General features: G+C 41.4%; 1 protein-coding gene across 12 annotated transcripts in view; it reads right to left on the bottom strand.

Annotated features, from left to right (window-relative positions):
- LOC106575106 (muscleblind-like protein 2a) overlaps positions 1-16,400 on the bottom strand; it is a 75,612-nt gene that overhangs the window by 4,462 nt on the left and 54,750 nt on the right. For 4 of the 12 annotated variants that reach the window (XM_014151301.2, XM_014151302.2, XM_045698763.1 and 1 more), the window contains 4 exons: positions 12,701-12,754; positions 12,046-12,205; positions 9,969-10,004; positions 8,963-9,057 (listed from right to left, as the gene is read on the bottom strand). In XM_014151301.2, the coding sequence (XP_014006776.1) occupies positions 8,963-9,057; positions 9,969-10,004; positions 12,046-12,205; positions 12,701-12,754 (345 nt within the window). The remainder of the gene's footprint in view (positions 1-8,962; positions 9,058-9,968; positions 10,005-12,045; positions 12,206-12,700; positions 12,755-16,400) is intronic. The other 8 variants (XM_014151308.2, XM_014151307.2, XM_014151306.2 and 5 more) reach the window with 5 other exon arrangements.

Here is a 16,400-nt window from a genome sequence, read left to right on the forward strand (position 1 = left end):
GGAGGAGAAGATCCAAGTTCCCTCTGACCGAGAAGAGAGGATGCAAGGAATCCAGGAAAGATTGCACAAGAGCCAGATTGTCGTTGTAGGGTGGTTAAAAAGCCAATCCCTAACATACACTACATGACAAAGTATGTAGACACCTGCTAGTAGAACATCTCATTCCAAAAACATGGGCATTAATATGGAGTTGGTCCCTCCCTTTGACGTCAGGTCTCCATGCAGGCCAGTCAAGTTCTTCCACATCAATCTTGACAAACCATTTCTGTATGGACCTCGCTTCGTGCACGGGGGCATTGTCATGATGAAACAGGAAAGGGCCTTCCCCAAACTGTCACCACAAAGTTGGAAGCACAGAATCGTCTAGAATGTCATTGTATGTTGTAGCGTTAAGATCTCCCTTCACTAGAACTATGGGTCCTAGCCCGAACCATGAAAAACTGCCCCAGACAATTATTCCTCCTCCACCAAACTTTACAGTTGGCACTATGCATTCGGAAGGTAGCATTCTCCTGGCATCCACCAAACCCAGATTCGTCCGTCAGACTGCCAGATGGTGAAGCGTGATTCATTACTCCAGAGAACACGTTTCCACTTCTCCACAGTGCAATGGCAGTGAGCGTTACACCACTCCAGCTGACACTTGGCATTGTGCATGGTGATCTTAGGCTTGTGTGCGGCTGCTCGGCCATGGAAACCCATTTCATGAAGCTCCAGATGAACAGTTCTTGTGCTGACATTGCTTCCAGAGGCAGTTTGGAACTCGGTAGTGACGGTGGCAACCGAGGAGAGACGATTTTTACAAGCTACACGCTTGAGCACTCGGCAGTGCCGTTCTGTGAGCTTGTGAAGCCAACCACTTCACGGCTGAGCCGTTGTTGCTCCAAGACGTTCCACTTCACAATAACAGCACTTACAGTTGATCAGGGCAACTCTAGCAGGGCAGAAAATTGACAAACTGACTTGTTGGAAAGGTAGCATCCTATGAAAGTCACTGAGTTCTTCAGTAAGGCCATTCTAATGCCAATGTTTGTCTATGGAGATTACATTGCTATGTGCTCGATTTTATACACTTGTCAGCAACGGGTGTGGCGGAAGTAGCCAAATCCACTAATTTGAAGGGGTGTGCACATACTTTTGTGTATATAGTGTATGTAATGTAGATCCTGCAAGCTCATAATAAGTCATTTTAATGACACGAGTGGAGTCATTTGACTTATGAGCAAAAAAAATGATAAAAGAAAAGAAAAAGCTCAATGTTATATTGATGTTGTGTGATGTCCCGTTGGCTCCTAGTCGCTTACCGCTGGTTACCCAGACAGAGGCCCTCTCCAAACCCCTTGCCTCTACCCCCCTAGGCACTTCCGTAGATCCAAGAATACTAGATGGGTGTAAGTAATATCAGAGGAAAAGGTTGAGCTACATCTATCAAATTCTTTAAAATATACAAAATAGGTCAACTGTTTAGGTGGTAGGGTCTAGGGGTCGTTTTTGGACAGGACCACAGAGAGCAAATTATTGGCTTATCATGGCGGTGAAAGGCCTCAGTTAGAAAGCAGACAGACAGATGACCTGGCGGAAGCATAGAGGACCACCATGATGCGCTGTACCAGCTACGGCATTGAAATAATGACGTTTGCCTTTTAGACATTTTATTTCCATGCGTTACAGATCAATGCTAGCAAAGGCAAAAGGTCACTTCACACACAGAGGCTGGAGATGCATGCATGCTGGGAAATGGAGTACACAGATATCACTGATGAGGACAGAAGTAACAACAGATAATCAGTAAAATGGAGTGAGTGAATGGGTCATGATGGACAGAAAAAAGGAAATGACAAGTCAGCGGTGGATGCCTGGCCCACCATAAAAGAAAAGCCAACACCAGATGATGTTGTGCGTGACACTTGATTGCTTTTTGTGCCTATGATGGCACTTTACGGAAATCCTTATTGCAGACAGCAGCCCCAAAGGGGACATAGTACAATCATCCTGCAAATATGTGAACCAATGTCTACGCTAATTACTTTTTCTAACCAATGTGACAAAACCCACAACTGTATTTCCCAATTCAGCCAGAAGAGGGAGCCCCCACATTCGTGTCAGGGCAGTGAGAGGTTTGACCTGCAGGTACTTATGATCAAGACTATTGTCTGTGGGGCTGACGCCAATTAGTCGAAATGTAAAACAATTTATGCTTGATCTGAAAATGTGGTCGGAGGCTTCATATGGAGGGTGTGACGCAACTGCGGAGCCTCCAGACGCATCCAGAGGCCAAACTGAGCTCTGCGTCGCATCGTCATGCGCCTCACAAATTTTGTAACAATGTGGAGGGCTCTGCATAGCTCCGCATTGACATGATTGGTTGACGGTAGGTTGGGGCGGTACATCCTGCAGAAAACAAAACTCACTTCCTTGACAACAGCTCTGCACTGCTCCGTGAAGCGCAAAAAGTATGAATGCCCTGACTTCTGCTGAGGCTGTATCAACGTAAATGCTGCATGGCCAAGGCCAATGCCGGATTGACCATACGCCCAGATGCACAATGCACTTCTCACCAGAATACGCTCTCTCCCGCCAATTTGTGCACATTCATTATTTCATAACTTGATTGTGTGAATTGTTTGCATTTGATTATTAGTGTATAACAATTCTCCATTACATACAGTACCAGTCAAAAAGTTTGGATACACCTACTAATTCAAGGGCTTTTCTTTATTTTTACTATTTTTTACATTGTAGAATAACAGTGAAGACAAACTACGAAATAACACATATGGAATCATGTAGTAACCAAAAAAAGTGTTTAACAAATCAAAATATATGTTATATTTGAGAATCTTCAAAGTAGCCACCCTTTGCTTTGATTACAGCTTTGCACACTCTTGGCATTCTCTCAACCAGCTTCATAAGGTAGTCACCTGGAATGCATTTCAATTATCAGGTGTGCCTTGTTAAGTCAATTTGTGGAATTTCTTTCCTTCTTAATGCGTTTGAGCCAATCAGTTGTGTTGTGACAAGGTAGAGGTGGTATACAGAAAATATCCCTATTTGGTAAAAGACCAAGTCCATATTATGGCAAAAACAGCTCAAATAAGCAAAGAGAAACAACTGTCCGTCATAGCGCTTGAAGGTCAATCAATGCGGAAAATTTCAAGATCTTTGAAAGTTTCTTCAAGCGCTATGATGAAACTGGCTCCCATGAGGACCGCCAAAGGAAAGGAAGACTCAGAGTTACCTCTGCTGCAGAGGACAAGTTCATTAAAAGTTACCAGCCTCAGAAATTGCAGCTCAAATAAATGCTTCACAGAATTCAAGTAACAGACACATCTCAACATCAACTGTTCAGAGACCGTGAATCAGGCCTTCATGGTCAAATTGCTGCAAAGAAACCACTACTAAAGGACACCAATAAGAAGAAATGACTTGCTTTGGCCAAGTAACTCGAGAAATGGACATTAGACTAGTAGAAATCTGTCCTTTGGTCTGATGAGTCCAAATTTGAGATTTTTGATTCCAACCGCCGTGTCTTTGTGAAACGCTGAGTAAGTGAATGGATGATTTTTGCATGTGTGGTTCCCACCGTGAAGCACGGAGGAGGAGGTGTGATGGTATGCAGGTGCTTTGCTGGTGACACTGTCTGTGGTTTACTTTGAATTCAAACACACTTAACCAGCATGGCTACCACAGCATTCTGCAGTGATACGCCTTCCCATCTGGTTTGTGCTTAGTAGGACTATCATTCCTTTTCAACAGGACAATGACCCAACACACCGCCAGGCTGTGTAAGGGCTATTTTACCAAGAAGGAGAGTGATGGAGTGCTGCATCAGATGACCTGGCCTCCACAATCACCCGACCTCAACCCAATTGAGCTGGTTTGGGATGAGTTGGCCCGCAGAGTGAAGGAAAAGCAGCCAACAAGTGCTCAGCATATGTGGAAACTCCTTCAAGACTGTTGGAAAAGCTTTCCAGGTAAAGCTGGTTGAGAGAATGCCAAGAGTGTGCAAAGCTTTGATATGTTTAACACTTTTTTTGGTTACTACATGATTCCATATGTGTTATTTATAAAGTTTTGCTAACTTCACTATTATTCTACAATGTAGAAAATAGTACAAATAAAGAAAAGCCCTTGCATGAGTAGGTGTGTCCAAACTTTTGACTGGTACTGTATATCACCAGTAGTACATTTACTGTTAATTCCTATAATTTCTTATCTACAAAGTTTGTTACTTTGGTTATGGTCATTTCTGTTAATGCATTCAATATCATTATTCCAGTCTTCCTGTTTTCATTGTCAGAGTGGACACATTGTTTGCAGAGTGCACAACCTATGCTACACTTGTAAGAAACAAGTTTTGGTTTATTTGATTCCATTTACCAGTTTTTTTCAATTGAATTATTGTCTTTTGTTTGGACCGCTCCTGTCAACGTTGAGTAAGGATGCGCACACATAGATGTAGACGTATAGGATAGCTGGCCTGCATGCAAATGTAGGCATATACATGTGCCCATTTGGGGATCTGATAGTATTTCTGATTGGCTTAACGCACCACCACTAATGACCTGTGGAGCTTCTCAAAGTAATGTGTTCTTCAGCTCAAACAGCAAGCAAACAACATCTGTTTTTACATCCATTGAGAATTACAATAGTTCCTTAATGCATTTGAAAAATCTTTCCTGCTCTCTCCCTTTCGATTATCACCCAGCGTGAAAGTGAAAAATCGCATCCTCTGATTCAGTGGAAACGTCATAAAATAGGGCTACCTGATTACAGCTTATCAGTGCTGGAGTTGGACTGAAATAAGTTCCGGTACTCATTTTGTGTGCTGGTACTGTTTATATTTAGGAGCTCCACAATTCCTTTTAGCTAATATTCTATAAGAGGAACAGGAGCTCAAGCAGTAGAAAATGTGAGGTGTCGGTAATCAGCTCCGGTGAGCTCCTGCCCAAGTCAAGCTCTGCTTCTTATCCCTTGTGCAAATAGCCTACAGCTGTGTCTGTCCCGAGCTCACTGGCGTGGGAAACTGAGGGCCCAGAATATTTTATACAGTTAGCTAGCGTGAGCTTCAGCCGGACCCAAGTTAATACAATGTTTCAAGTTAGTTGCAGTCAGGCCATGCGTAGCCAATGTGATTTATAGGATATTTATTTTGATCAGGATATTTTCTACCTGCAGGTTGCAATAGTTTTATTTGTTGGCTTTATGTAGGCTATTTTTACATAATTGGAAATGGCAATATAAGTTACTTTTTAGGCTTGAATCATTTTCATTTAGATAGAATTTTGATTAACCACATGACTTTGACAGTGACTTTCACGAAAATGTGCATATGAAAACCATAACTGGGAAGCAGATCGGTAGAAGTGGTAAGATAAAATGGCATGCCACATAAAAAAAACGATGCCGACTCCCTTCGTGTAGACTATCACCGGCAACTTCAGGAGAGTAATGGCAGAATCTGCGAAAGCCAGCAGGAGGAGAATAGGGTCAGGTAAGTTTTTTTTTTTCTTCTTCTGGCTATCTAGATCTCTGTCGCCCTCTTGAGGCATTTGTCTTATTTCATCAAACCGTAAGCTTAAAGCATCAGACAAGCTCAATGCATTTAGTTGATTTTATTAAAACACAGGGCTTGTCTATATATGGTAAAATAGAACCAACGATTTTCGGTTAACCAAGATTTTCTTTTGTTGGGGACAGCCCTAATTGTCTGTATTTCAAGATGACCTTTAGAAGCTAAAAACAGACTACGTCGATGAACGGTTAAAATCATCGGGTAGCATATTAAATCGCTACATGTTGAATCAGCACCGTTCGTCAACACCCAGCAGGCCAATATCAGTTATGGTGTGTCCTGTCCTTTAAAGGTCCAATGCAGCCATTTTAATCTCTATATCAAATAACTTCTGGGTAACAATTAAGTACCTTACTGTGATTGTTAATTAAATAAAAGAAATAGCACAAAGCAGTCTTGGAGAGGTCTGAGTGGGGATGGAAAAACAAATGAGCTATTTAATGGTTTGGAACTCTTCCTTATTGGTCTAACATATATTACCAGGCAGGCCAAAACTCCATCCCACCAAAACATGCTGAAATTTCAGCTAAAAGGGCATTATCATCATCTTCGCAATGTCACAGTATTATTCCAACCTCATAGTGTGGAAATATATAGAAAACACAGGAAAATCACATTGACTGCACTGGGCCTTAAAAAGAGAGTCCACTTCACCTATGTCAAACACGCTACGCTGTTTCAAACCAAACTATTAAAAATCTTACTGTGAAAACACAATGTATATGATATATTATAGATAGACAACTCATGTAATACTGTAGCTGGGTTGTGTCTGGACTGTGACGGCATATACCCTGAATCCCTATCCATTGCTTACACCTATGCACTCCGCTCAGATCCACACAAGTGCATAGGGGCTAGGGGTTGATTTGGGATTCAGGTTAGTCCCCCATATGGAACACTTTTCCCAGTATAGTGCACCACATCAGTGATTAGGGCCCAAACGGCTTTATGTGCACTGTAGGGAATAGGGTGCCATTTGGAACGCCCTCTGGAGAGGCTACAAAATGGCGATGGGTGTGTGTTTCTAAGGTAATCATTAAAAATCCTTAAGGGCAAAGTCATATTTCTCCCTGGTCATGGTCCAAAAACAGAACAATATCAAGGAAATTGCTAGTCATGAATGATAAATAGCAAGTGGGACTGCTTATTGAGTTTTGAGGAAAATGGTGGAGAGACCTATCCGCAATAGTAGACCTACAATAATAAAACATCATAGGCAGCAATAATAAGTCATGTGCCAGTAATATTATTAGCGTGGTTGGTCATACAGACTAGATGCTGGGAGGAGAATCAGTATAGAGAGAATATTTTTTAGAATATCAATTGAAATTCTAGAGTCTTGATTAAAGGCGTCTAACATGTTAAAGTTTCAGTGCCTTCAGAAAGTATTCACACCCCTGGACTTTTTCCACATTTTGTTATCACCGCCTAAATTTAAAATGTATTAAATTGTGATTTATGGTCACTGGCCTACACACAATACCCTATAATGTCAATGTGTAATTGTGTTTTTCTGTATTTTTTTTAATAAAAAAATGAAAAGCTGAAATGTCTTGAGTCAATAAGTATTCAACCCCTTTGTTATGGCATGCCTAAATAAGTTCAGGAGTAAAACATGTGCCTAACAAGTCACATAATAAGTTGCACTCTGTGTGCAATAATAGTGTTTAACATGATTTTTTAATGACTTCCTCATCTCTGCTTCAGTTCTTGAGTGGCCTGCCAAAGCCCAGACTAGAAGATTTCTGTTCAATGTTACTCCCCAACTAACTTAAGAGACCTTGAAAAAAATCTGCACAGAAGGGAGAAAACCCCCAAATCCAGATGTGCAAGATTGGTACATACCCAAGATGACTCAAAGCTGTAATCGCTACAAAAGGTGCTTCTACAAAGTACTGATGCAGGGGTGTGAATACTTATGTAAAGGAGATATCTGTATTACATGTTCAAAAAGATTGCGAAAATAAATATAAAACATTTTCATCCATTTTGAATTCAGGCTGTAACAACAAAATGTGGAATAAGTCAAGGGGTATAAATACTTTCTGAACGCACTGTATGATGTGTAAGAGTACATTTTCTGGTCCATTTTTTGACCAAATAAAGCCTGGGATTTAAAATATAATGATGTGAAACCAACAGAAAATCAACCATCCCTTTCTACACTGAGAATCTCTCAATATAAACCAATTTGAGGGAACAGTGTGAAATAATGAACATTCACCGGCAACCGGAAGTCTTGATGATCATGGAACGACGTCATCCGTCCAATACATTTCTGGGAAAGCTCACTGACCACTGAGATGTAAATCAAATCTCATCAAGCCTGTAACGTGGCCACCGCTCAAAGCCTTGCTAAGTGGGTTTAATGGGAGACTGATTGTTTGCTGCGGGCACTCCACCTGGCAGTGCACTGTAATTGTCAGGTTTAATAAACGAGGTTGTGTGTGTGTGTACGTCACCCGACTTACGCACCCAACTGCAACTTCCCGGCCCCTGCTGATACAGAGGCATGCGTCTAGCTAGTAACTGTGCTTATCTGGAGCCATTTTAGGTCTTTCTGGAGGCATCGTCCTGTCTCCTGTAACACTAATATAGCAGAGGTGGCCACCCTGGATCGACAGTTTCCTCAAGGCTTTCGTCCTCACCCATCACCGCCAAGCCGAACAAGGAGTCAGAGAGTGAAGCTGCGTTTTCTGACAGGAGCCAACATGGTGGATGGAGATGGAGTGGCTAGGCTTTTTTTAGGTGGAAAAAAATGTATGTGCGTGCGTGTGTCACGAAACATACAGGTGATGTTTCTAACGCAGGTGAAGAGGGAAACTTGACATCAAAGTAAAGTGGATGAAAAACAATATACATGCAAAACAAAAACTAGGATCTAATGCAACACAAGACAACTATTATTTGCAAATGTGAGAGCTCTGAATAAGTGCTTCACTGGGTCATTGTGTGACACGCCCAATAAATTACTAAACATATACTTGTACAAAACGTACAGCAGTCCTCTGAAATAAAAGCCAACACATTCTGACACCTGTGGCAGACATTGAAATATACCACAGTAGCAGACTAGACTAGAGCATGAATGAGTTTCCCTGTTGGGACAATAAAGTTTGAATTTAATTGAAGGATGTTGAGGTTGGGCTCAGCCATAGAGTTGGATAGAGGGCACACTTGGCCCAAAGCCTGTTTTAACATAGGCAGCGCCATTGAGGGCTTTCACCATTTTGAAGTAGTCAACTCTTCTGCAGTCATAGAAGTAAAATAAGAAATTGACTACTTTAATTGAAATGATAGTAGATCAGCTCGATGGACTATGGTCGTCAAGCACTTATTTAGAGCTCTGGGACTGTATGAAAGAAAGCTTTAAAATGAGCAAACCTGATTGGCTGGCGCTGCTGCTGCGTAGGGGACACTTGTGGCAGGAGTTGTTGTTGCAGAGATAGTAGCAGGCGTAGCACTGTACATCATGGGTACTTTTTCAGGAAGGGGGGACCATGGAAGCAATGAACAGGTAGGCAGTGTGGTAACCATGGCAACGTGTGTTGATTGTTTGGTTGTTGTGGTTTTTGGGCATGAAGCATATTACAGAGAGGGGCGAGCCAACGTTAGCCCAGCGGAAGGCGTGCACATCACAATGCAAAAGCGAGAGAAAGCATGGGAGAAAAGAGAAAGAAAGAGAAAAACCTGAATTACAATCAAGGAAATTTGGCCCGACAATCAGTTGTTCCCAGAGGACTGAGTGAGATATGATGAGTGCTATTATAAGATTGAGATTAACTAGAAAACTATTAGAGCCCCATCAAGATCGAGAGCTTTTCTACCAATTGTGTTCACCCTCTTTCTATTTGTCTCTGGGATCAACACAGCACAGTAAACAATACAATATCTACTTTTCAACAAACAATTCATTTGGAATGCATTTAAAAAATATATATACTAATACTGATAATGTTAAGAATAACACTTCACATTTCATAATTAGGGTATAAGACAGTAAGTAGCTAATTAACAATCATCTCTTACCGGGGAGTTCAAATTGACATGTAGGACTTTGCAGCACTTTGTGACGCTTTTCAGTAAAAACAATCAATCATGCACTCTAGCCCAATGTTCTACAACCGTGCCTCTCACTGTGTCACAACATCCATGAACTTTGTGTCACCTGTGAGTGCTTACATCTCCCGGCCTGTTCCCGTTCTCCCCCCAATTTAAAAAGGCTCCATGGTGAATTTTCCCCTAGGTACAGATCTAGGATCAGCTTCTCCTCCCCCAATCCTAACCTTAACTATTAGTGGAGACCCAAGATCAAAGTCTAGGGGCAACTTCACCCTAAACCTTTAAAAGAATATGTGAGAGAATGAAAAAGGGACAGGAAGGAACCTACCAAGGCTGCTAGCAGGAGTCATGCACAAGACTGACCCTGTGTGATCATGCAGTGGAAGAGAGTGAACAGAGGGTTAATAAGGGAAGGAGAAAAACATGTTAGAGAAGAAAGACAGAGATTTTGGTGGTAGCCTGGTCCCAAATCGGTTTGTACTGTATGGCATGCCATTGACCATAGGAGCCGGCAAGAGAGCACAAACAGATCTGGGACCAGGCTAGAGATTTTGGTAGCTAGCTATATAAACAACATGCCTTTAAACAAATTTCACAAGCCTGCAATTGGTATAACTGGACTGTGCAGTTTGACTCCATTTGTAGTCTTATGCCATACTTTATGCTACACATCCAGGCTGTATCACATCCGGCCGTGATTGGGCGGTGCACAATTGGCCCAGCGTCATACGGGTATGGCCGTCATTGTAAATAAGAATTTGTTCTTAACTGACTTGCCTAGTTAAATAAAAGTCAAATAAAAAAAAAGAATGTCTGGTCTGTAAATAAATGATGAAAAAATGTGTTCTGGAGGGGGTGGGAAGGTAAGGTCACACATTCTACAAATGAAACTTCTTCAGTGTCAGAGGTTAATTAGCCTCAGATCGCAGATGTGTGTGTCATCTTGCCAACTCCTATGGTCTCTGTCACAGCAGACACATGGCGTGACAATGGCAATAGGAGCTGGCAAGACAGCACACACATTTCTGGGATCAGGCTAGAGAAGGTTAAGGGCTGGATGCTTGGGCCATGCAGTGAGAACGAATCAGACCTGAGTTCAAATAGTATGTCTTCTTTAAAATGACTTTATGCGTTGGATCTGGAGTGCCAGATGGGCAGGGTTTGCACTTTTGGTTCAATAAAGCACAGCTAGAGTTTTCATAGAGAAACCGATATTAATTGAACTCATGTGTGGTGTGTACACAGCATTCTGAACAAGCTTCCTACACTAGGAAAGGAGAGGAAGGGTGTAAAAGCCATGGAGGATAATAACACAACCATATCTACATGTACATACTACCTCAAATCAGCCTGACTAACCAGTGTCTGTATGTAGCCTCGCTACTTTTATAGCCTCGCTACTTTTATAGCCTCGCTACTGTTTTTCACTGTTGTTTTTATTTCTTTACTTACCTATTGTTCACCTAATACCTTTTTTGCAAGTAAGCATTTCACTGTAAGGTCTACCTGTTGTATTCGGCGCACGTGACAAATAAACTTTGATTTGAACACTAAAGAAAGGAGTAGGTAGGGAGGGATAGGGGGTTAGGGAAGGTAGTCTCATCCACAAGTGGCTTAAAGGGATTGTTTGGGATTTTGGCAATGAATACCTTTATCTACTTCTCCAGAGTCAGATGAACTCGTGGATACCATGTGTATGTCTCTGCGTCTAGTATGAAGGAAGTTAGAGGAAGTTTAGCGAGCCAATTGCAACTGGCGTTAGCGCAAGCTTAGTGCAAAGACTGGAAGTCTGCCGTTTTATAAGTAGGCCATAAAATGCCTAGTGTACTTAATATAATCATACAGCAATATATCCCATCATCAGCCACAAAAGAGTTTTACCGCTGTGATCAAAGGATATCCATGCCTCTACCTTGTCCTGGCACCTGGCTGCAATTACACATTTATATGAGAAGCGAGCATACCGTGGCTGCATTCCGAATGGCATCCTATTCCATATCTAGTGCACTGCACTATTTTGAACAGGGCCCATATCAACTTGATTTCCACTTGAGGAAAAGCGCTTGAGCGCTCTGTTGGTTTAAAGAGGGACTGGCCTCAAACTTTTGGAGAAAATATGGGGAATATCTTATTTCCTCACAAGCTCACCTGGTGAAACCTTTTAAGGGTTATATACTTGAATTTTGCCCTTTGATGCTTTTATGGGGAAACGGAAAGTTGGGGAAGCTCTATCCAGTGTGTGTCTACATGCTACATGGGTGTGTATCTGTGTACAAAAGTGTGTACAAACGTGTGTGTGTGTGTGTGTACATAAATGTGTATAGGTGTGTGTGTGTGTGTGCCTACATACTATGTGTGTGTGTGCGTGTGTATGAACATGTGTTGCGGGCGGGTGTACCCCCTACCTGTGGGAAAGCCACAGAAAGCCGTCTGCTGCTGCAGCTGTGCGTTGGCCAAGGCCTGCTGGTAGTGCAACATACTGGGGTGAAAGAGTGAGCTGGCCCCGTTGCTCTTCTCAAGTGCTGGTCTCTTTGGTAGCGGCTGCAGGCAGCCGTGGGGGAACGCCTGTACGGGAGGGACGAGGAGACGTTAGATACAATGAGGCGGAGGCCTCAAAAATGACTACATTCACATGACTATTCTCTATACTATAACACGAGAAATCACACTGCTGCTCGTGGTCTTTTGTGGCTACTAGCTACAAAACAGCACAAAGTTACGACAGAGACGTCACAATGGCAACTTAGGTTTAAATAACCACATGGGGACAATGAAGGAACTACACACGATATCTAGCAAGGCAATTATAAAACAATGATTTACAGTACAGTAACAAACTAATTGATACTTGGGAATTAACATTCTCATTGTTGTTATACGATCAATCAAATGTAAAGCATACTAAAATAATAACTACAAGAATCATATTAGTGGATATTAATTGCATAATACAAATACTTGGGCATTTAAAACAGCAAAAAGCCAAATTAAAATTATTGTGAGTTGCTACAGTACATTAAAGAAGCTACATGCAAAGCAAAAGGTGAAAGGTCAAAGTACCAGTTCTACAGTTGCCTCGAGGGGTCGCTTCATTGCTTTGGCAGTCGACTGAGTCTTTAAATAGCAGGCAGCGAGCACATGATGGCAGTGGGCCAATGGGAGTCAAGCGTATTAACATACAGGTAACAGCAAGCAGAGGTGCGTCATGGGGGACAGCATTGCATTGTGGATAGGTGAGAAGGAAAAACAAAACAAAATAATCTGAATGCAGTATACCACGTACAAAACAATAGGCATGCACATAAACAAAAAATAGTTTGTTTGTTTAAAGAAACATATCGCTAAAGTTCTGAATTAGTACGAAAGCAAAAAAAGCATCTACTATACCTTTGGTTAAAAAGTTTAAGAAATACAAAGATTTTCAAATGTACTTATGAAGTAAACAAACTATTTGGATAGCAGTTATTAGTTCTGTAAAGCTAGCTACTTCTTTACAAGTAAATCAGCTATCTAATCAATCTATGTATCAAAATATCTTGGGGGTATTATTGATATAAACACAATCGACATTCAGTTGGGCCAAATCCTAACTTGAGATCTGTGCGCATAAGTCAACATTTTTCATAAATCTCCCTTTGACATCGTGATTTACGTGAAAGTTTGAGTTATGTTCGCAGACCTAAAAAGGTAGGATTCAGCCTCTTCTGTAAACACACTTGTACACTATCTGCTGTATGGAATATTGTTGGCTCTGTATTCGGTGCTTTGGTGTGTCTGGCCACCATGACAGAATAGGATGTGAGTGCAACATACATTTTTCACCGAAAAACCCTAGTCTTTGCTCTAGCCCTTACTATTGTGTTCATAGAGTTGAAAGGACTGGATAGGTGAAAGCAAACATATTAGAGGGCTAGGATGGAACCATCACCGTCGCTTAAACCTATCCAGTCCTTTTAGATCTGGGAAAACAAAAACAAGATAAGGGGCTAAGGGAATGGGCTACTAGGGACTAGATGTTCTCAGCAAGTGAGAGTTTCTGCTCAATGGACAATGGAGAATCAAAAGTATTGTTGATTGGACAATAAAGGACCACATGTCTTGTTGATTGGAATTATTAGCTTTTACAATAAAAGCAGTGCAATTTGGAACCAATGAACATTTCATGGAGACCATTATGACCAATGGTTTGATAGAAGATGCCCTATGGCAGACAATGGTAGAATGGACAATGTTTTGGAAGCTGGTCAGTCACATCCATTTCAGTCATGGGGTAGAAAAATTCTGATTTAGGTGGTAAAAGCAAAACTATTATTTTTCTTTCCATAACTGCACTAATACATGAGTGAACCCAAATGTGTAACTTGTTAGTGTGTGGTTAATGGGCAACTTTGGAGAGGTGAAAGTCAAAATGTGAATTGTAACAATATCTGTTATTAGGAAAGTCATCAGAATGTGGAGCTCTGTTTATTCTACATTCCTCTTGGATTCTACAGTAAAAAAAAAATAATGGATATTAGCTCAATGCAACAACATTTAAAGAAGATTTAAAAAATGACGTTTGTTTGTTTGCAAGCCTTCTGAATGAAACCAAATCGATGACATTGCACAAAGGAAACAGCAAACATCGATGGGACAACCAAGGCACTTATGATTACTAGACCATGCACAAGCCTTTCCTTTACGTGTAGGATAATACTAAGATTTTTCGGTAACACTTTACATTAAGGTACCTTTTATAAAGGTATTAGGTATTTTATAAAGTGTTACCATCATCCCAAATGAATACACCTCAGATTCGGTGTTAGATTCAGACTGAAATGTTATAGTTAATGGAAGCAAATGGAGGAGGGGGTAGAAATATTCTGTTTTAATTAAGGGGGGGGGCAAGCAAAGATGACAGCATTCAACTTGCGACACGACAGGCTATGAAGACAAAATGGAGAAAAATGAAATCAAATGATAGTCTCAGTGTAACTGCATAGCGTAAAACTCAACCACCTCCACCTGTTGTTTATAATCTTATGTACTATAAACTTGGTTCTGATGGGGTATATTTCCAGATGACCAAATCTTTGGGGAATGTAAGCTCATGACATGTATTGTTGGTACAGCTCCGGGCACTAAAAAGTTACACGATGCATGAGCAACATGGCACTCTAACTCCTTTTGATAGTTTGTCACAACAAACTGTACTATGGTACAACTTTTCAGTGCCCATAACTGTATCTAACTTAGGACAAGAGTCTGGTCGAGAGGTTAATCCTCTCGCTTCCGGAACCATATGCTTCCCCCTTCGGCAGGGATTCGGTTTTTGCTCCTATCCTGTCATAAAAATGATAAATATACATAAGTTCTCCTTTATAAAAAACTAAAACAGTATCTAACTTACTGTACCTTGTGTCAATACATTGTAATGGCTTTATAGTACATGATACATTTATTGAGAGAATTGCAGTGGGGAAATGCTCCCATAGAGCTGACTAAAAAGCTCTCTGTCTTCCGGTAAACCGTAAGCCCTGTCGCCCCAATATTTTATCTCACGTCACACCAGCTTAAGGAAACAGAGCGCGAGTTGTCAAACTCATAATCATGGCTTCAGCACTGGATGACGTGTGTTTTCCTATTGTTTATGTCCTTTGTCTTTTAAACCATAACTGTGCTCGAGTCATCTTTTCACCTAGTATCAGTGGAGGTGCGGTTGGGTTTTTAGAGCAAGCAGCGATGGACGAGCAAGCTGATGAGACGAAAAGCATGCTGGACGATGCCATGGAATCAGACAGCAGCGTGAGAGCAGTGACAGCACAGTGTGAGTGACAGCGGGCAAGACAGAGCCAAGTTCACCCATTCAACAGCGACTGACTCGGGCCAATGTGGACACGAAGTATAGTGAGAGGGGAGGGAGGGTCACAGCCTCGTGAAAGTCCTATTGCCAAAACCTGCTCCTGCCTGCCTGTCTCTCTGCCTGCCTTAGTGAAGGGGGAGGGTCCAATAATGAGGGAGTGGACCAATGGCGTCGCATTCTCATCCATCTCTCTTGATTCAATTTGTACTAATCTGCAGAGATCTACACTTATCATTGAGAGGAGGGTGGGCATCGTCTTTGTATGTATGATCAAGGGTGAAAAAAAAAGCTCCTAGCCTGAAGCTAATAATAGACTTCGTCCCAAATGGCATTCTAATCCCTATATAGTGCACTACTTTTGAACAGAGGGCTCTGGTCAAAAGTAGTGCACTATATATGGAATAGAAACCATTTGGGATGGGCCCTGGTCAAAATTAGTGCACTATATAGGGAATAGAATCCATTTGGGATGGTCCCCGGTCATAGACTGTTGTGGTCGTGTTATACATTCACTTTACCTTCTCTAAAGCCTGATAACTATAGAGCCTATACAATGACCTGAGGGTGGGTTGAGTGGTCACATTTCCGTGAATTGTATAGAAGCGTCCATTATAGTATTCTAGGAAGATGGTATATCAACTGTATGGAAAAATAAAACAGTGCTCCACATTTTATGTACTTGTGTTCTTTTGTAGATGTGTAAAGTAGAATTTTTAAGATTTAAGTTTGTGTACTTTACCAAACTAATCGTCTATAGTTGATTACATATTGTAAACATTAGAACAGATATTTTTTGATCTGGCCCTTTGTCAGGTGTGCTGTCTGACATTGCTGGGGCTACAAAAGTTTTGTAATTTTCCCAAAAGTCCCAGGTTTTCCAGAAATTACCGTTCAAGGATTTCCTCCTGATTTCAGGAA

Source organism: Salmo salar, chromosome ssa17, assembly GCF_905237065.1.
Source record: "Salmo salar chromosome ssa17, Ssal_v3.1, whole genome shotgun sequence".
NCBI lineage: Eukaryota > Metazoa > Chordata > Actinopteri > Salmoniformes > Salmonidae > Salmo > Salmo salar.